At 45.2% G+C, this 22,561-nt stretch overlaps 1 protein-coding gene across 5 annotated transcripts in view; it reads right to left on the bottom strand.

Moving 5' to 3' along the window:
* Positions 1-22,561, bottom strand: part of bin1 (bridging integrator 1) — a 136,974-nt gene that overhangs the window by 68,999 nt on the left and 45,414 nt on the right. For all 5 annotated transcript variants that reach the window (XM_033024855.1, XM_033024857.1, XM_033024856.1 and 2 more), the window contains exons 2-4: positions 5,084-5,164; positions 3,673-3,727; positions 2,010-2,104 (exon numbers count right to left, since the gene is read on the bottom strand). In XM_033024855.1, coding sequence (XP_032880746.1) covers positions 2,010-2,104; positions 3,673-3,727; positions 5,084-5,164 — 231 coding nt within the window. The remainder of the gene's footprint in view (positions 1-2,009; positions 2,105-3,672; positions 3,728-5,083; positions 5,165-22,561) is intronic.

Below are 22,561 nucleotides of genomic sequence, written 5' to 3' on the forward strand. Positions count from 1 at the left end.
GGGCACGATCCCCTAAAATGGTTATTTAGAAAGTGCTACTTCCCCATTGATTTACCCTTGGTTGCAGAAACTAATTTAGAAAAAGTCTTCAAGTCGGATCTTGGTCTTTCAAAATGAGGCCGGGACTTGCTAGGAAATGGGAACCGTCAGAATGGAATAAGTTTGGTTGGTCTCCCTCAGCCAGTCAAGATCTTGATCTGTATTGTTTCACTAATATTGGACTTGCTACAAAATAGAAGGCAAGTCAGCCATTGCAAACTGACTCTTTCGCAGTAAAAAAAATCCATTGACTAAGGGTGGCACAGTGGCGCAACCGTAGAGTTGCAGCCTTGCAGCGAATGCCTCGCCGGAGACCCAGGTTCGATCCTAAATACGGGTGCTGTCCGTACAGAGTTTGTACGTTCTCCCCGTGACCTGCGTGGGTTTTCTCTGAGATCTTCGGTTTCCCCCCCCACACTCCAAACACATACAGGTATGTAGGTTAATTGGCCTGGTAAATGTAAAAAATTGTCCCTAGTGTGTGTAGGAGAGTGTTAATGTGCGGGGATCGCTGGTCGGCGCAGTCCAGGTGGGCCTGTTTCCCCGCTGTATCTCTAAACTTGGTCTCCACAGTATTCTGCAACAACGAATTCCACCGATTCACCACCCAAGTCAAGATCTAATCAAGTAAATGATGATATAATCACCACAGGGCCATTGTGAAGGCTGAATTACCCATCTGTAAAGGCAAAGATTGGTGTCCGACCAAACCTACATGACAAGTTAAAGCAGCACGGTGGTGCATCAATTACAACATTCACCTGGTCAGCCATAATTTGGTCTATTGACACTACATAAGGCACAAACGGAATATCCGCCATCTTGGCCGCGCCAGGAAGCGAGCGGGCAAGATCATCTCTGACCCCTCTCACCCTGGCCACAAACTCTTTGAATCACTTCCCTCTGGAAGGCGACTCCGGACTGTCAAAGCTGCCACAGCCGGACATAAAAACAGCTTTTATCCACGAGTAGTTGCTCTACTCAACAGCCAAAAATCTGTAGCCTCCCTTTGATCTGGTATTTTGTTGGTTCACATGCTTGATCAATGGTGTTTTATCATTAATGTTTTATTATTATTAATGTTTAGTGTTTTCCGAGTCATTCGTAACTGTCACTAGATGTCATGTTGTTGCTTGTGGGCGGAGCACCAAGGCAAATTCCTTGTATGTGAATACTTGGCCAATAAAAACTTACTTACTTACTTAGATGTGTAGGAAGTGTAATGTTTGAGACCACGTAAGGCCCTGTTGTGACTAGCACAAGCAGAAGGAAAACACGTCCGACATCTTGTAAGTATGATTTATTCTGCCTCACCCACGGACACTTCTCCAAGGTCACCTGCTCTCGATCACGAGGCACGGCCCTTTATATTAAAGGGGCACTGGCATTTACATATACATCACAGGAAGGAACTGCAGGTAGACACAAAATGCTGGAGTCACTCAGCAAGACAGGCAGCATCTCTGGAGAGAAGGAATGGGTGACGTTTCGGGTCGAGACCCTTCTTCAGACCCGAAACGTCACCTATTCCTTCTCTCCAGAGATGCTGCCTGTCCCGCTGAGTGACTCCAGCATTTTGTGTCTTCCTTCGATTTAATCCAGCATCTGCAGTTCTTTCTTACACAAGGAACTGCAGATGCTGGCTTACACCGAAGATAAGACACAAAATGCCAGAGTAACAGGCAGCATCTCTGGAGAGAAGGAAAGGGAATTCTTTCTACCCAGAGATGGTGCCTGTCCCGCTGAGCTACTCCAGCATTTTGTGTCTATCCGCAATTAGATATTGTCTTTTTGCAGTATTATTGTTTTTTTTTTTTTAAATACACGCTAGTTAAGTTCTTCATATGCATTGTTCCACTAATATTGGACTTGCTACAAAATGGAAGGCAATACAGCCGTGGCAAACTGCCTCTTTAGCAGTGATGTGTGGACGGAAAAATAAGCAGCATTCGGGGCATTCAAAGACTGACCTCTGAGATGGTGTGCACTGTTTCCTTGCCAACCCAGTCCGGCTCGTATATCTCCTCCAGCAATTCAGACAACTTCTTGGTGGCTTCATGCATAGCTTAAAAAACAAAAATCAACCCACATCAATAGACAATAGGTGCAGGAGTAGGCCATTAGGCCCTTCGGGCCAGCACCGCCATTCAACGTGATCATGGTTGAACATCCCCAATCAGTACCTCGTTCCTCCCTTCTCCCCATATCCCCTGACTCTGCTATCTTTAAGAGCCCCATCTAGCTCTCTTGAAAGTATCCAGAGAACCGTCCTCCACCGCCCTCTGAGGCAGAGAATCCCACAGACTCACAACTCTCTGTGAGAAAAAGTATTTCCTCGTCTCCGTTTTAAATGGCCTACCCCTTATTCTTAAACTGTGTGGCCCCTGGTTCTGGACTCCCCCAACATCGGGAACATGTTTCCTGCCTCTAGCGTGTCCAAACCCTTAATAATCTTATACGTTTCAATAAGATATCCTCTCATCCTTCTTAACACCAGAGTACACAAGCCCAGCCGCTCCATTCTCTCAGCATATGACAGCCCCGCCATCCCGGGAATTAACCTTGTAAACCTACATGCTTTTGTAGTTACCATGAACAGACAAACAGACAAAAATCGGTATATATTGGGGCGGCACGGTGTTGCAACTGTCGAGTTGTAGCCTTCCAGCGCCAGAGATCCAGGTTCAATCCTGAGTACGGGCGCTGTTTGTACTGAGTTTCTACATTCTCCCCGTGACCTGCGTGGGTTTTCTCCGGATGCTCCGGTTTCCTCCCACACTCCAAACACGCACAGGTTTGTAGGTTAATTGGCTTTGGTAAACTGTTGTGAAATTGTCCCAAGTGTGTGTTGATTAGTGTAGGGGGTGATCACTGGTCAGCGTGGACTCGGTGGAACGAAGGGCGTGTTTCCACCCTGTATCTCTAAAGTCTAAAGGTCTTGTGTAAAAAAAAGGATCTTGATATCACATTCACACAATGAAATTATCTAAATGTTCTTAGCCAGTAAAATCAACTCCAGGCAGCTTCTCAGATTATACTTTGCAGGACATCACGTTCATAAGTGATAAGAGCAGAATTGGGCCATTCGGCCCATCAAGTCTTCTCCGCATTCAATCATGGATGATCTATCTTCCCCTTTTAACCCCATACGCCTGCCTTCTCTCCATAACCCCCGACATCCACACTAATCAAGAATCTAACTCTGCCTTAAATATATCCATTGACTTGGCCTCCACAGCCTTCTGTGGCAATGAATTCCACAGATTCACCACCCTCTGACATAGAAAATAGGTGCAGGAGGCGGCCATTCGGCCCTTCGAGCCTGCACCGCCATTCAACATGATCATGGCTGACAAAATAAATTCCTCCTCATCTCCTTTCTAAAAGAACGTCCTTTTATTCTGAGGCTATGATCTCTCGTCCTAGACTCTCCCACTAGTGAAACATCCTCTCCACATCCACTCTATCCAGGCCTTTCACTATTCAATGTTTTAACGAGATTCCCCCCCCCCCCCCCCCCCATCCTAAACTCCAGTGAGTACAGGCCCAGGGCAGTCCAATGCTCATCATATGTTAACCCACTCTTTCCTGTAATAATTCTCATAAATGGATGGAGGGTACAAAAGCTCTAACCTTTCACAGAAGTCAGGTACGTCCGTAGATCCTTCTGCAGTTTAGATCCTTCAGTCTATGAGAAAGAAAACGAAAAGTACATTTGTCCAACTACAATATTTCTAATTGCTGTAATAGCACTCTGTAAAATTGCACATTAAACAAATAGCCAGATGCCGATCCACAAGACTTCAAATTCTCACAATGTCCTCCCCACAATGGTGGCGGAGCAGTAAAGTTGCAGTCTTACAGCGCCAGGGACCCGGGTTCCATCCTGACTGTGTGTGGTTATCTGTCGTCCTCCCTGTGACCTACGTTGGTTTGCTCCCACATTCCAAACATGTCAGGGTTTGTAGGTTAATTGGCTTTGGTATAATTGTAAATTGTCCCTAGTGTGTGTGTGTGTGTGTGTGGGATAGTGTAGGAAGGAACTGCTGTTTTAAATCTAAGATAGATTAACCACTTGTGTAGGAAGGAACTGCAGATGCGGGTTTACACTGAAGACAGACACAAAATGCTGGAGTAACTCAGCTGGACAGGCAGCATCTCTGGAGTGACGGAATGGGTGTTGTTTCAGGTCAAGACCCTTCAGAACGAAGAAGGCGCTCTATTCGAAACATCACCCATTCCTTCTCTCCAGAGATGCTGCCTGTCCTGCATTCTGAACCAAATATGATTGTTTCATATTTGTTTCAGAATGCTTCAATCTATAACTGAAAATTTCTTTCAATTCTCTTAATTTTTAATAAAGTTATAGGCTTTAGACTGTCCTCGACCACAGCTTTTGTGTTCAGTCAATGGAAAAGCAATTGGGAACGAAGATGTTTATTTCCGAGTATGAAAATGGCCATAACTTTTTTAATACTGAAGATATGAAAGTGAATTAGGTGTAACTTCTTTTTATGCTTTATCTGATGGGATAAATTACAGACTTGATTTTTAAAATCTCAAAATATCGTAACATTGCTACTATTATGTATCTGTAATGGGGCTAAAAGTGTTGCCTCCCGCTGTACTTTCCTGCCACTGTATAAATAGGTGATCGGTTGGTTGGCGCGTGTCGTCTTTCTTCTCTGTTCTATCTCCGCCAGGCCGTTGAGGGCTCGAGTGAGTGAATCAGAAATCGGCCCCAAGGTGAATAAAGGGTTTGGACTACACAGTTTGCGAATCAGTGCTTTACTGACCCAGATTGGGTGGGTAAAAGAACCGGAATCAACAGGATAACAGATGTAGTGTGAACGGGTATCGTGAAGGGCTGTATCTCTGAACAGAGCTCTGTGCGTGAGACTCACTGCAGAAGAAAACTGACTGCAACAATCCCCGAATGATCATATTGAATCATTTTTGGACCATCCACAAAATTACATAGGAAATGAGAATCATTCAGGGTCACCATCAAGATTAACCTGAAATTTAATTCACCACCGCTTACCAGTTGCCGATTGAAGTTCTGCACGCAATGCTCAAATTGTTCATCTTTCGTCTCATCAGCCTTGCCCAGCTTTTGAAGGACCTGCGAATCGTAAAGGAGAGTAAAATGAGATGCACGAGAAGTATGCCAGGGTGAGGGGGGGTTCCATCGAAGAGGATCGAACATGTTCAGGTGAGTCAAAGCAGCCAGCAGTCAATTCATATCAATGGAGACGAAATATTAATGTACACACTTGACAGCCAAAAGCTGAGGAAAATATAGTCAAAGCCAACAGTGTAACCTGCGGAAAATGCAGGACACAAGGACATACGTGATTGGAGTAGAATTAAGCCATGCAGCCCATTATGTCCACTCCGCCATTCAATCATGGCTGATCTATCTTTCCCTCTCAATCCAATTCTCCTGCCTTCGCTCCATATCCGCTGACACCCTTACGGAAACCTCTGGAGACTTTGCACCCCACCCAAGTTTTCCGTGCAGTTCCCGGAGGTTGCAGGTAGTGGAAGCAGGTAGGGAGACCTCCGGGAACCGCACGGAAACCTTGGGTGGGGCGCAAAGTCTCCAGAGGTTTCCGTTCAGGTTTCCTAAGTGGGACAGGGGCATTACTAATCAAGAATCTATAAATCTCCACCTTAAAACTATCCATTGACTTGGCCTCCACAGACGTTTGTGGCAATGAATTCCACAGATTCACCACCCTCTGACCAAGGAAATGTCTACACATCTCCTTTCTAAAGTACTTCCTTTTATTCTTTTTATTCTGAGGCTGTGGCCTCTGGTCCTAGACTCTTCCACAAGTGGAAACATACACTCCACATTCAGGGCTTTCACTATTCACTAAGTTTCAATGAGAGGTCCCCCCACTCATCCTTCTAAACTCCAAACAGGTCAAGCAGCATCTATGGAGGGAGATATAATTAATTTTTCAGGTTGATGACCTCCAGTGTATTTTCTGCATTGGCTTTCACTTCAAACTTTCAACACAAGTTTTTGCAGGTCATATCAAGGCCACTACTACTTTTTTTAGTTTAGTTGTCTGTAGAGATACAGCGCGGAAACAGGCCCTTCGGCCCACCGAGTCTGAACCAACCAGCAATCCCTACACCCTGACACTATCCCACGCTCACTCGGGACAATTTACATTTATACCAAGCCAATTAACTTACCAACCTGTATGATTTCAGTATGGGAGGAAACCTACGATCTCGGACAAAACCCAAGCAGGTCACGGGGAGAACGTACAAACTCCGTATAGACAGCACCCGCAGCCAGGATTGAACCCGAGTCTCTGGCGCTGTAAGGCAGCAACTCAATCGCTGTGCCACCTATACAACCGTAAATGAGTAGCGAGGAACTGCAGATGGCGGTTTACACCAAAGATAGACGCAAAAAAGCTGGAGTGACTCATCAGGTCAGGCAGCATCTCTCAAAAGTAGGAATGGGTGATGTATCGGGTCGAGACCCTCCTTCAGACTCAGACTAAGAATCAAGGGAGAGGGAAACGAGAGATACAGACGGTGATATAGAGAGATATGAATGAAAGATATGCAAAAAAGTAACGGTGATAAAATTAACAGTTCATTGTTAGCTGTGGGTTAGGTGAAAACGAGTTAAAGACAATGAAACTGAACAGGGCGACAGTGAAACTAGTACAATGACTAAGGAGGGGGAGGGATGGAGAGAGAGAGAGAGAGAGAGAGAGGGAAAGCAAGGGTTACTTGAAGTTAGAGAAATTAATATTCATACCGCTGGATTGTAAACTGCCCAAGCAAAATAGGAGGTGCTGTTCCTCCGTGAATGACATAAATATTAAGGCTATGTGCCAGGTCCATATACTAAAACATATAAAATAGTAGGAGGAGGAGGCCATTCGGCCCTTCGAGCCAGCACCACCATTCATTGTGATCATGGCTGATCATCCACAATCAGTAACCCGTGCCTGCCTTCTCCCCATATCCTTTGATTCCGCTAGCCCTAGAGCTCTATCTAACCCTTTTAAATTCATCCAATGAATTGGCCTCCACTGCCACCTGTGCCAAAGAATTCCACAATTTCACAACTCCCTGGGTTTACTTTAGTTTAGAGATACAGCGCAGAAACAGGCCCTTCGGCCCACCGAGTCCGTGCCGACCAGCCAAAGAAACCGAAGATCTCGGGGAAAACCCACGCAGGTCACGGGGAGAACGTACAAACTCAGTCCAGACAGCACCCATAGTCGGGATCGAACCCTGGTCTCCGGCGCTGCATTCACTGTAAGCAGTGCCGGATTTACGTATAAGCTAAACAAGCTATAGCTTAGGGCCCCCACTTTCTAGGGGGCCCCCCGAAAAAATTGATGGGCCTCGAGGTCTAGGGGGGCCTCCGGCCAAGGCAGAACACCTACCGTTCAACTCTGGGCTGCCCCCCTCTCTATCTCTCTCTCTCTCCATCTCCCCCCGCTATCCGTGTCCGGGCCGCCGGGCTCCGCTCGCTTCTCATCCGCCGGCACGGCAGGCCGCCTTGCACATGCGCACAACCACGGCCAGCACATCATCGGCCGCCCTGCGCATGCGCACTGCAACAGCAACTGGTCGGCGCTGGGCACTTTCTCCCTCGCTTTGAATTGTGGGAGATTTGGCCACCATGGCTGTCCGGTCATTGGGGGCCTCACAAGTGGAACAGCCTAGGGCCTCTCTTCATCTAAATCCGGCACTGACTGTAAGGCAGCAACACTACCGCTGCGCCAACGTGAAAGAGTTTTTTCTCATCTCAGTGTTAAATGGCCTCCCCTTTATTCTTGGACTGTGGCCCCTGGTTCTGGACTCCCCTATCAATGGGAACAATGGAAAATAGGAGATCTATTTGTGAACATTTACGCAGCATTGAGATAAGTAGTGTTCGTGCCACTGGGTCGAACTAAGATTTGGCCAATGAACCTCAAAAGAAGCTCAAACAAAAACCAAACAGGAAGCGCATCAGATACTGAACAGACTGATTTAGCACGAAGGCAGCTGCAACATCCTTGTAGTTATCACAGCAATGCCTCGACTGGTTCAGGCAGTGGGCTAGCAATTGTCGAGTGTATTTGGGTTGAAAACAAGCAGAGATATTTATTCCAGTTAATGGCTGTAAAATAAAAAATTTGACATAAAATGCTGGAGTAAGTCAGCGGGACAGGCAGCATCTCTGGAGAGAAGGAATGGGTGATGTTTCGGGTCGAATACTTTCTTCAGACTGGTTAGAGATAAGGGAAACGAGAGATAAAGCTGGTGATAGACAGACGTCTCTCCAGTGGTAAAGCTTGCTACGCCCTTTAATGCACTAGACCTTTAGACTTTAGAGCAGGGATTCCCAACCTGTTTCATCCCGTTTACCTCCGGCAACTTTAATAGCACATAACAATGTTATTTCACTTATTTATGAACAACTTGTATACAACCAGAACCAAACACAGTCAGTAAATGAGAAAAAATATGTACAAATCCAGAATCAACAAATTTGTCAATCCCTCCCCCCCCACTATTTAGTTTAAACCCACACATGTGGCCCTAGCAAACCTGCCTGCCAGAATGTCGGTCCCCCTCCAGTTACGGTGTAACCAGTCCCTTTTGTACAGGTCACCCCTACCCCAGAAGAGATCCCAGTGGTCTATAAATCTAAATCCTTGCTCCCTGCACCAGCCCCTCAGCCACACATTCAGATCCCCTATCTCCCTGTTCCTGTCCTCACTAGCACGAGGTACTGGAAGCAATCCAGAGATAACCACCCTAGAAGTCCGGCATTTCAGTCTTCTTCCTAACTCTCTGAACTCATGTTGGAGAACCTCCTTCCTCTTCTTCCCGATGTCGTTTGTGCCCACGTGCACAACTACTGCCGGCTGTTCACCTTCTCTCTCTCTCGAGGATGTTCTGAATTCGGCTCGTGACATCCTGAACCCAGGCACCAGGGAGGCAACAGATCATCCTCGCATCTCGTCTGCCGCCACAGAATCTCCTCTCCGCTCCTCGGACAATGGAGTCACCCACCACTAGGGTTCGCCGGTCGAGTCCCGTCTCTAGGATTGGGGCCACCGCTCGGACTGGAAACTTCGTCTCCCCGGGCCGAAGTGCCTGTTTCCATGCTCTATGACTCTAACCCCTGGCTGATAGGGTGGTTGAAGAATTGATTCGTTTTATCGTTTCTTTTAGTATCACATGTACCGAGGTACAGTGAAAAGCTTTTGTTGTGTGTTAGCCAGTCAGTGGAAAGACTATACATGATTACAATCGAGTCACCGACAGTATATGCAGGGTAATGGGAATAACATTTAGTGCAAGATAAAGCCCATTAAAGATAGCCTGAGGGCCTCCAATGAGGTAGATAGTAGTTCAGGACTGCTCTCCAGTTGTTGGTAGGGTGGTTCAGTTGCCTGATAACAGCTGGGAAGAAACTGTCCGTGAATCTGGAGGTGTGTGTTTTCACACTTCTGTATCTTTTGCATGATGGGAGAGGGGAGAAGAGGGAGTGAGTGATGGTCACACTAGTTCACTGCACCAAGGTGCTGATGCATGGCACAGCAACCCCAAATATCAGCCTGAATTTAAAATAAATTTGCAAGAGACAAAACACAAGGGAGGGCTCCATTTCAGCCCTGCAGTAATCGATTGTATCCGTCAGTATCACCTCGCTCTCTGTACAGATCAGCAGCAAAGCATGTCATCGGCGATGACCTTGCATCACGCAGATTTCCAGAGCTCTGCTGAATCAGCAAAACCTGCTTGCTGTTTTAACATATTTTTAATTAAATCCAAGAAAGACTGCTCACAGATCCCAATGATAGCCAACATAAGAGTGAAATAAGGCTTGAGGATCATCCCAATAATTTAAAAAGCCTGGATAGAAGTTGGGATGTAATGTTAAAATTGTACAAGGCATTGGTGAGGCCAATTCTGGAGTATGGTGTGCAGTTTTGGTCGCCAATTTATAGGAAGGATGTCAACAAAATAGAGAGCACAGAGGAGATTTACTAGATATTACCTGACCCACTGTATTACTCCAGCATTTTGAGTCCAACCTTGGTTACCTTCAGATCTAACTTTCCTGCACAGCATTGATCAACCTCTTGTTCTGTCCATAGACAATGTACGTCTTTTTCATTGCCGCTCTTGAATTTGTGAACTTGATGACATTCCTAATTAAAACTCAAAGACAGACAACTTGCTGGAGTAACTCTGCAGGTCAGGTAGCATCTCTGGAGAAAAAGGATAGGTGACGTTTTGGGTCAGAACCTTTCTTCAGACTTCTTCGAAATAGTCTGAAGAAGGGTCTCAACCCAAATTATCACCTATCCTTTTTCTCCAGAGATGCTGCCTGACCCATTAATTTACTCCAGCACTATGTGTCTAGCTTTGGTATAAACCAGCATGTACAGTTCTTTGTTTTTACCAATTAAAACTCATCCTACCCCCACCCAATCTCCATCGCCTTGCACATCTCCTCCATCCTTGGAACAGCCAAGATACTCACATGCCACCAACTGGCAGCCTGGTAGTTTCCAAAATGTAACACTCCACTATCGGTGGTTGTGTCTTCATAAGGCAAGGACCAAGATCTGAAATTCCACCCAAACCTCCTGTCCCCTTTAAGATGTTCCAGAAGTCTACTACTTCTCTGATGGGATCAGAGTCACGTGCCCCATGGCCCACAATTTCAAGCAGCAACTGGTTACACGGTTCTCATGGAAGGGTCTCAACCCGAAACGTCGCCTATTCCTTCTCTCCATAGATGATGCCTCACCCGCTGAGTTTCTCCTGCATTTTGTGTCTACCCTCTCATTTCAATCCATTCATTTCATGGAACGAGTTGCCGGAGGAGGCAGCTGAGGCAGGTACCATCACAACATTTGAGAAATAGGTACATGGATAGGACAGGTTTAGAGGGATATGAGCCAAATGCAGGTAGGTGGGACTTGCGTAGATGGGGCAAGTTGTGTGGAAGGGCCTGTTTCCACATTGTATGACGGACTCTCTGACTATACACCACATTCCCATCAACTGGTCCCAAATTCTACCATGCACCCATGGCCAATCTCACGTCGTCGTTCACAAGGTGGAGGGGTTGCTGCTATATTTTAAAATGTATTTCAGGGGAAACAGATGTCACTTGGTGATTTTCCATCATTCGAATACCTTTGTGCTGTATTGAAATGTTCCCCCAGAGTTCTCCTATTAATTATTTACAGGCCTCCTAAATATTATGCTAATTTTTTCGATGATTTTACAGAATTATCGTCTAGCATCTCCACTGACTTTGACTGTCTAGTTATAACTGGTGATTTTAATTTTCATACTGATGATTTGAATGACAAGGGTGCAAAATAATGTTTTACTATTTTAGACACATTTGAACTGTCTCAACATGTGAAAGAGGCTACTCATTGTAAGGGGCACACCCTGGACTTGATTATCACAAAGGGTCTCATTGTTTCTGATATTTTCGTGACTGTTCCTTCATTGTCTGACCACTTCTGTGTTTTCTTTAATATATCTTTTATTCCCGACAAAGACAAAATCAAATACTGTCAAAAAACGGTATATAAATGAACATTCTAATGTACTCTTTTAAAATGTCATCTCCTTGTTACCACCTCTAAACCCATGTTCTGCTGATAATCTTGTAGATAACTTTAACTCCAAAATTGTGAAAGTTATAGATGTCATTGCACCTGTTACGGTTAAAACGATTTCTGGTAAGCAAAAGGCACCCTGGAGAAAAGCTGCTTTCGTAACAGCCCAGAAAAGAGAATGCCGGAAAGCTGAGCGCATCTGTCGGAAAACAAAACTTTATATTCACCATGACATCTATAAAGAGAGCCTCCGTGCCTACAATTTAGACTTAAAAAGTGCTAGAGAAACATTTTTCTCCAATATCATTAACAACAACTCTAATAAGGCAAAAACCCTATTTGCAACTGTTGACAGACTGACCAACCCCCCAACACAAATACCACCTGAACTCCATTCCACGCAGAAATGCAATGAGTTTGCATTATTTTATACAGATAAAATTGAAGGCATCAGACGTGCCATCAATATCACCGCTTCAAACAAAAATGTTGGATCACCACCCTGTTTAGGCAAAGGTAACGTGGCAATGATGACATGCTTTAATGTCATAGACTCTAAAACTCTTGTGGAAACGGTGACACAACTAAGGCCATCCACCTGCTGCCTTGATGCTTTACCTACCAACTTCTTTAAGAATGTTTTTGACTGCCTAGCAATAGACATACTGCAAATAGTTAACAGCTCTCTTCAATCAGGCAATTTCCCAAAAGCCTTGAAAACTGCAGTTATTAAACCTCTTTTAAAAAAGCGGAGCCTAGATGCCTCTATTATTAACAACTATAGACCAATATCAAACCTATCTTTCATAAGTAAAATCATTGAGAAAGTTGTCCTCCAGCAACTTAATCACTTCCTGGCTTCAACTGGCTGCTACGACAACTTCCAGTCAGGATTTCGACCTCTTCATAACACCGAGACCGCCCTTATTAAAGTTGTAAACGACATCCGTCTTAACACAGACTCTGGCAAAGTTTCAATATTAATGCTATTAGACCTCAGTGCTGCATTCGACACTGTTGATCACTCAATACTTTTGGACAGGTTGGAAAAATGGGTGGGGCTCTCAGGCACAGTCTTAAGTTGGTTCAGGTCATATCTACAAGATGGGAACTATTTTGTTTCCATTGGCGACTTTGTATCAGAACCAACCAACGTGACGTGTGGAGTCCCGCAAGGTTCGATCTTAGGGCCCTCTTTATTCAACATCTACATGCTCCCACTAGGGCAAATCATGCAAAATAATAATATTGACCACCACTGCTATGCCGATGACACTCAAATCTATGTAGCGCTATCACCAAATGACTATCGCCCCATAGATCTGCTGTGCCAGTGCATTGAGCAAGTCAAAGACTGGATGTGCCAAAATTTTCTCCAACTAAATAAGGACAAAACGAAGATAATTGTTTTTGCTGCTAAAAAAGAAAGGCTTAAAGTAGCCCAACACCTTCACTCTCTGTCCCTGAAAACTTCAAACAAAGCCAGAAATCTTGGGGTTATTATGGATTCAGATTTAAATTTCGACAGTCACATCAAATCAGTAACAAAATCGGCCTACTATCACCTCAAAAACGTAGCAAGATTAAGAGGACTCATGTCAGCTCAAGACTTAGAAAAACTTGTACATGCCTTTATTACTAGTAGGCTAGATTATTGTAAAGGTCTCCTTGCAGGTCTTCCGAAAAAAACTGTCAGGCAGCTACAGCTTGTTCAGAACGCTGTTGCTAGAGTTCTAACAAAGACCAAAAAATTTGAACACATTACACCAATTCTTAAATCCTTACATTGGCTCCCTGTATGTCAGAGAATTGATTTTAAAATCCTGCTGCTCACCTATAAATCACTACATGGTTTAGGACCAAAGTATATCACTGACATGCTTCCACTATATAAGCCTTCTAGACCGCTAAGATCTTCTGAAACCAATCTGTTAGTGATTCCCAGAGTAAATACAAAACATGGGAAAGCAGGATTTAGTTACTATGCAACAAATAGTTGGAATAAACTTCCTGAAGATTTAAGACTTGCTTCAACTTTGACCACTTTTAAAATAAGACTGAAAACTTTTATGTTTACTTTAGCTTTCAGCTAAATCTTAACTACATTGCACTTTTAACTTTTGCACTTTTTATAATGCATTTTTAATTTTGCTTTTCTTTTCTTTTAGTTCTTCTATTTTATTTCATTTTATTATTTCATTTTATTGTATGACATGTTTTTATGTGAAGCACTTTGAGTCTACCTCGTGTATGAAATGTGCTATATAAATAAAGTTGCCTTGCCTTGCAAGAGGAAAGTGGCGCACCTGGAATTCTAAACAATCAATCGGAGAACGCGCAAACTCTACAGATTACCATGGGTTAGAATTGATCGCAGGTCACCGAAAGCAACAGGTCTTCTCGTTGTGTTGCTGTCCGTCCAATTAGCTGTGGTTTAGAACCACATTTTGATATGGAAACGTAAGACGTGTGGTTTTGATGAAAGTACGATAAATAGATGTGCTCGACCGAAACTTGGACAAGTCGAGCTACATTTCAAAAGGGACACTTGCACAATAAACAACAAACCACACAGAGCATCGAGACCCTTCTTCAGACGGGTTAGGGATAAGGGAAACGGGACCCCTCGACCCAAAACGTCACCCATTCCTTCTCTCCAGAATGCTGCCTGTCCCCGAGTCACTCCAGCTTTTTGTGTCTATCTTCGGTTTAAACCATCTACATCTGTAGTTCCTTCATACACAAACCACAGAGGATGCATTAAATGTGACACCCCCACATCCTGTTGCATATGCATGTCTTTCTTTCTGCCGACTAGTTAGCACGCAACAAAAACACTTTTCACTGTATCATGTTATACGGGACTATAAACCAAACTGAACGTGCATGATTAAACACTAGTTTCCATGCATTCAGTTGAGCTCATTTGAAGTTTTTCAAAGGCTATCAATATCCATCTTGGAAAGATCCATTCCCTTTTACAAGAATTATGAAATCAAGAACCAGAGGACATGGGTTTAACGTGAGAGGGGAAAGATATAATAGGAAACTGATTACCACACAACAAAAAGCTTTTCACTGTACACGCGGCAATAAACAAAACTGAACACTTGTCCCACTTAGGCAATCTCTTCGGCTACTAGGCTGTCGCCACATGGTCATGGGGTGACGTCTGTATGGTCATGAGCAGTCTCCTCAAGTCGCCTAAAGAGTCGTAACGTCTTTCTGGTCGCCGCTGGATTTTGAAATGTTCAAAACCTTTCAGCGACTGTGGGCTTGACGTAGCTAGTCTTCTCCTGTCGTAGCTGCTGTTGCTGGTTGTCGCCAGGATGACGCAGGACCTACATTGTAGTCAGTGAATGGCAGGGCTCTGGGGAGTGTTGTAGAGCAGAGGGATCTAGGAGTGCAGGTGCATGGTTCCTTCAAGATGGAGTCGCAGGTAGATAGGGTGGTGAAAATAGGCTTTTGACACATTGGCCTTCATCAGTCAGAGCATTGTGTAGAAGTAAGGAGGTCTGGGCACCATGTTACAGGATAGATGGTGTCCAGCTGGGAAGGGTACAGAGAAGATTTACAAAGATGTTGCCAGGGCTAGAGTTACAGGGAGAGGTTGGGTAGGCTGGGACTCTTCCTTGGAACGCAGGAGGATGAGGGGTGATCTTATTGAAGTGTATAAAATCATGAGGTGAATAGATTGGGTAGATGCGCAGAGTCGCTTGCCCAGAGTTGGTGAATCGAGGAGCAGAGGACATAGGTTTAAGGTGAAGGGGAAAAGATTTAACAGGAATCTGAGAGGTAACCCTTTTCACACAAAGGTTGGTGGTTGTTCAGAACAAGCTGCCAGAGGAAGTAGTTGAGGCAGGGACTATCCCAACCTTTAAGAAACAGTTTAACAGGTACATGGATAGGTTTCGAGGGATATGGACCAAACACAGGCAGGTGAGACTCATGTAGCTGGGACTGGTGGCTGGTGTGGGCAAGTTGGGCTGAAGGACACACTGTATAACTCTATGAAAACAGACAAGAGCTAGTCTTCAAGTCATGAATCGGGCTGACTCAGCACAATGAAAAACAAGAACAGCGAGAAAAAAAGAGGAACTGATTAACAGCTCAAAAATGAGTGGGCCAATGGGCATTTAAAAATAGTGACCACATTGTTCATGCACACTTTTGGTCACTGAAAATAAATGTTGTGAAGCACTGTAGGAAGTGAAAAAGGGATTCGCGAGCAAGATACTAGAGCAGATGTTGGAAGTCACTGCACAGATTAAGTTTCTATAATCCATTTTTTTTTTTAAAGGGAGGTGGGGTGACTTTAGAGATTCAACGTGGAAACAGGCCCTTCGGCCCACCGATTCCATGCCAACCAGTAATCACCACATACATTACGCTACCATCGACTCCGCAGTCAAAAAGGCACAACAGAGGATGTACTTCCTGCGGCAGCTGAGGAAGCAAAATCTGCCACAGCCAATGATGGTCCAATTCTACACGGCCATCGTAGAGTCTGTCCTCCCCTTCTCCATCATGGCCTGGTTTGGCTCTGACACCAAGCACAATCAGCTGAGAAGGTTGTTGGCTGCCACCTTCCCCCCATCGACGAACTGTACACTGCAAGGGCCAGGAAGTGAGCGGGTAAGATCATCTCTGACTCCTCTCACCCTGGCCACAAACTCTTTGCATCACTTCCCTCTGGAAGGCGACTCCGGACTGTCAAAGCTGCCACAGCCAGACATAAAAACAGCTATTTTTCCACGACCAGTAGCTCTACTCAATAACCAATAGTCTGTAGCCTCCTTTTGCTCTGGTATTTTATTTAATTCACATGTTTGAACTATAATGTTTTACTCTTAATCTTTTGATGCTTTATGTGTCATTCTTAATTGTTACTGTATGTCGTGTTGTTACTTGCAAGCGGAGCACCAAGGCAAATTCCTTGTAAGTGCACATACTTGGCCAATAAACTCATTCATTCATTCACCTTAAAATACTCAGCTGTAAGACCATTAAAGCTCACATTCCTGGTTCTATCTAGACTTCTGCATAACAATAAAGCAATTTAACCAATTGCTATATGGGAAACAAATAGCTTGGATTCATTTCAAGGGAATTTGAATGACACAAGGCAGGGAGGAACCAAAGTCTATGTGAAACATAGTGGGCAAAGATCTTAGAGCAGGGCTATAAGATCTTTGATAGTGGGTGGTGTTTGCATAGGACCTCGTCATTCATTGAGCTTATGCCAAAGATCAAGCCTTTGGCAAACAGCAGGACATTGGCTTATTCCTGGACCAGGTATGAGACACTACTTTAAACAACCTGGGGCAAAAGAACAGGTTAATTCTAAAAAGGGCCTGTCCCACTGTACGAGTTAATTCAAGAGCTCCCCGAGTTTCCCCCGATTCGAACTCGGAGAATTACGGTAATAGCCGCTCGTAGGTACTCGGGGCTCTCGTGGACATTTTTCAACATGTTGAAAACTCTTCACGAGTCTTCACGTGCATACCACGTTTCCCGAGTACCTGCCGTTAGCGTTATGGTTGGGGTTCGGCATTGGGGTTTCATCGTTCCCGGCGAGAGGGCCTGAGCATCAGGCCACCCGTGGCGGGTGCTCGGGAGGCCCCGACCACGGGTGAACATCTGGGAAGATCGGCGGGGAGGTTGGCTGGACTATGGTACCTTCCTCAACTTTGGTGCCGCTGTGGGGTTATGTTGTGTCGTGGACCTCTGTGTTTGTGCTTCTATTTATTTATTTATTTAAATTATTTGGTTTTATGTTACATGACTGTAAGGAAAATCCATTTCCTTGTCTCTTATGAGATAATGACAATAAATTGAACACAATAAAATAAGAGTTGTCCCGAGCTCCGAGCTCTATGTGCTTACCACGAGTTTGATTTTTTTTTTAACTTGGGAGAGCTCTTGACTTACCTCGTACAGTGGGACAGCCCCTTCAGTAGATGCAAAGCAAGTATTTAAAGTGCAGGGATTTCAGCAGATACCCATTTCTGCACGAACTAACAGCACCACTGACTTGATAGACTCCTCAAGTCCATTGTTCAAATCTAATTTGGCTATCTCTTGGGCACAAAATGCTGGAGTAACTCAGCGGGAAAGGCAGTATTTCTGGAGAGAAGGAATGGGTGACGTTTTGGGCCGACACCCTTCTGAATCTGCCAGCTGTGATGGATAAGATTTAAATTAATTAGCATCTAAATGACTATGTCATGGGTGGCTGAGTCAGCTGCTCGATATTGGCTTGGTGATCATTCATAAGGTCATAAGTGATAGGAGCACAATTGAGCCATTCGGCCCATCGCCTAATTCGCCTTTCAATCATGGCTGATCTATCTCTCCCTCCTAACCCCATTCTCCTGCCTTCTCCCCATAACCCCCGACACCCGTACTAATCAAGAATCTATCTATCTCTGCCTTTAAAATATCCATTGACATGGCCTCCACAGCCTACTGTGGCAAATAATTCCACAGATTCACCACCCTCTGAGGCTATGACCGCTGGTCCTAGACTCTCCCACTGGTGGAAACATCCTCTCCACATCCACTCGATCCAAGCCTTTCACTATATGTATTAACGGTAATATATTTTTCCCCCTTCCCCTCTTGTGGGCTATGTGATGGAACACTGGTGGTTGTTCAAGAATCCAAGTCCTAATACACAGCTGTGCCAGAGTTTATCTGCCTTCAGAAGTATGATGTCTGATGATTAGAGCCAGGATGTTTAGGCGCTAAAAATATCTGAAATAGGCAGGCTAAAAGGCATAATAAAATAACAAAAAAGGCACGAAAAAGGCATGTATTTCCACCACCAAAATATGGTTAAAAATGATAATTATATACTACATTAAATGACCAAAGTTGCCTGGTTGCTCATAACTACCACCATTTTCTCAAATTATCTGGTGTTAAACTCTGCCGTCTGTCAGAATATGCTACAGATGTGAAAAACTTATTTCTACCCCAGCTGAGGTCACTGGTGCATACCCGAAACAAGCTACAAACTTTACATTCATGTCGATATCTTGTGCATTACAACTACCTTTGAGAACTTTAGCTATGTTTTGTATTTCTTCAAGAACTTTCTTAGCTAAAATCACCCACTCACATTTTCCTTGTATGTCTTCACCTATATCGCCAGGAATTTTAAGTACAAAGCAAAGATCTTATAGCAGAGCAAGATGGCCTACTCCCACGTAAAACACGTAGTACAGTCATGGGCAGATTCATGGGTGATTATAGGACCCATTTTAGCAACCAGCCTCCGCCATCTTGTTCCGCCATCTTGCTTCGCCATCTTGCTTCGGGCCAAAGATCAGATCTTTGCTTCCGGCCAAAGATCAGATCTTTGCTTCCGCCTCCGCTCCTGTATCTTTACAAGTCTTTGACTTGGGCGGGGGGAGGGGGTGCACGGCCCGGGGCAGCGGGGAGAGGGGGTGCGCGGCCCGTGTAGCGGGGAGAGGGGGTGCGCCGGCCGGGGCAGCGAGCGGGGAGAGAGGAGGGGAGTAGTGCAAGTGGGGTAGTGGTGGCGCAGGAAGGTTGGGTAGGGCCGGGCCGGGGGAGGGAGAGAGCAAAGATCTCAGAGCGGTGCTCCGCTATAAGATCTTTGGGAGAGAGAGGTGGGGTAGGGGCCGGGGTGCGGAGAGCATGGGGAGAGATGTGGGGTTGGGGGGCTGGTGGGTTAAGGGACTACAGCATAGGATGGGGGAGACATTGTAGTGGGGGGGGGGAGAGGCGAGGGAGTACCGGGGGGGGGGGGGGGGGAGGAAGGGTTGAGGGGTGGGATAGGGCCTAGTGTGTGTGAAGTTGCGGGGAGGTTTACAATGTTTATTATTTAATGTCCCTTGTCTAGTCTGAAATAAAGTTCATCATTGGATATAAAAATCAGAAGAAATATAATTGTGTGTGTTATATGATTATATACATTTATATCACATTCATGTATGTGTGTTTATAAACATTTTATTCTTTAACAAGAATTAACAGAATTATGAACTAACAGAATTATGAATCTAACCCTATATCACACAGAAAAACTGTTCCCCCGCAACGTTGATTACCCTGCGAGTCGGGTCGTGTCAGGTAGACTCCGGTTACTACTAAATCAACTCAAACACAGCTTATGAGCCATTTAAAAAGAAATGATTTAAAAAACATTAAAAAAGACAATTACCAGAGTCAAATTTTACTCTTGACAAGAATTAACAGAAGTATGAACTGACAGAATTATGAATCTAACCCTATATCACACACACACACACACAAACTGTTCCCCTGCGATGTTGATTACCCTGCGAGTCGGGTCGGGTCAGGTAGACTCCGGTTACTAAAATGGGCGGGGGAAAATGCCCAGGATCCCCTCCGTAGCGTACTACACGTCAGCCCATTGCATTTCGCAGGAGTAGCCTATCTTGATCTTTGGTACAAAGTACAGCAAGTGAAGATGTAAACAGCTGAGCGATAGTTCAGCCCTTTGACTTCTCCAATACTTCCGATGTCAAGAAATACTCCATTGATGGTTGACCTGCCTCCAGTGTACCAATGACCACATTGGCAACAAATCTCCCCACAGCATCAGTTATCTCGTCTATTAAGATCCATATGTTGTTGCATGCAACTTCATCTCTAATTTTCTGCACAACAATGTTGATGTTGTTGTCAACGACCTGAACGAGTTCTACTGCAGTTTCGATAAACAGAAACTTAACCCTGGTAACCCCAACCAACACTTCACACCTACTCACAGCTTGACTCCAGTTTGAAAAGACTGGACCATTCCCCACCTACTCTTCCCCAATCACTACTTAACACCCACTTACAGCCGGGTTTCACCTCTGTGGTGCAAATTTTCTTGTAAGTTACGTTAAAACTGGCAAAAAAGGCTGATTTAGGCACTCAATCGTGAAAAAGGCATTATCTTCCAGTAATCATCAAAAAAGGCATGAAAAGGCACATGGCATTTATGGCAAAATCCTGGCTCTACTGATGATCAAACGTTTATCCCCAACAAGCTCCGTAGCGGGGGACTTTCTGATTTACGGACTATGCCTGGGGACACATTCAGAGACGGACATCAAGTACTGCTGGAAGGTCACCAACTCGGTCGGTGAAAGACACTTTTTGGATCGGCTCGAAACTTGATCTGCCAGCAGAGCGAGATGTCCGTCAGGGAATGTTGTCGACTGGCCCGCTGCAGACTGCAGGAGTACATGCTGAGGGACGCACTGAAGCTCGGTGCAGCCAACGCCAAGGCTCGGTGGGAGAGGACCACAGTCTAGGGTCCTTCCGCTGCTGGACATTAGGGGGGCAGGGTGTGGTGGAGACTCCACTGAAATTAGGGAAGGGATTTCACATGCAGGTCGCGGGGAGAACACACAAATTCCGTCCAGACAAGGATCGAACCCGGGTCTCCGGCGCTGTAAGGCAGCAGCTCTACCGCTGTGCCACCCTATAGATAAATTTATATACTCCAGTTTATGGAAATCAAAAGAGTCCAAAATGGATAACCATCTAACATCCATCCAAACCAATCCGACACTAATCCTATGTGTAGGAACGAACTGCAGATGCTGGTTTAAATCGAAGATAGACACAAAATGCCAGAGTAACTCAGCGGGACAGGCAGCATCGCTGGAGAGAAGGAATGGGTGACGTTTTGGGTCAAGACCCTTCTTCTGGCTGAAGATCACACCAGCATTGTCTATCTACACTAATGCTATGGTTTTCAGACTCTACCACTCTCCAATATAAAGATCAATTTATCGTAGCAAAACTACAAACTTGCACATCTTCAGGTTATGGGAAGAAAGCAGAGAACTCAGAAGGAGACTCGTGCAGGCACAGAAAGCATCCACACACTGCATAAACTTTACTCACGGTCAGAATTAAACCCACATTGCAATGTTAAATGGATTTGTCTCCTTACATATCCATTCCAGCATGGAGCTTGGTGGCGGTATGCAGTGTTGCAGTGAGGAAGATTTGAAGGTGAGAGGCAGACTCGAGGGCCTGTCCCACTTAGGCTATTTTTTTAGGCGACTAGGCTGTCGCCGGGGTGTCGCCTGTATGGTCATGAGTGGTCTCCTCAGTCGCCCAAAGAGTCTGGTCGCCGCTGGATTTTCAACGTTCAAAATGTTTCGGCGACAGTTGGCAACAGTGGGGTGGCGCCAATGAGCGTGGCTTGTCTTCTCCTGATGTAGGTGCGATCGTAGGTTGTCGCCAGGTGACGTAGGTTGTCGCCGGTGCTGACTTCGGTGAATTCCATTGGCGACTACCAACGTCAACCATCGACAGGTTCCGGCGACTGAATTGTCTTCAGTTGTCGCCGACAGGGTCGTAGCTTGTCGTGGGTGGACGTAGGTTGACTTCGGTTGTCACCTGTGTGGTCATCGGTTGTTGTAGGTGTGGTCGTAGGTGGACATCCCAAATGGGTCGCCTGTTGTCGGTAGGTTGCCGTAGCTGGACGTCGACTAGGTGGTAGCTTGTCGTAGACATTGTCATAGAAAACATAGAAAATAGGTGGAGGAGGAGGCCATTCGGCCCTTCAAGCCAGCACTGCCATTCATTGTGATCATGCCTGATCGTCCCCTATCAATAACCCATTCCTGCCTTCTCCCCACATCCCTTGATTCCACTAGTCCCTAGAGTTCTATCTAACTCTCTCTTAAATCCATCCAGTGACTTGAAGAAGTCACTGCCCTCTGTGGCAGGGAATTCCATCAATTCACAACTCTCTGGGTGAAAAAGTTTTTTATCACCTCAGTCTTAAATGACCTCCTCTTTATTCTTAAGTGGCTTTTTCACGGGGCGACTTGACGCAAGAGTGAACCAGAGTTTAACATCGTGGGAACCTCGTGCGATAACAGTACGGCATTCGTGGA

This window comes from Amblyraja radiata, chromosome 7, assembly GCF_010909765.2.
Source record: "Amblyraja radiata isolate CabotCenter1 chromosome 7, sAmbRad1.1.pri, whole genome shotgun sequence".
Lineage (NCBI taxonomy): Eukaryota > Metazoa > Chordata > Chondrichthyes > Rajiformes > Rajidae > Amblyraja > Amblyraja radiata.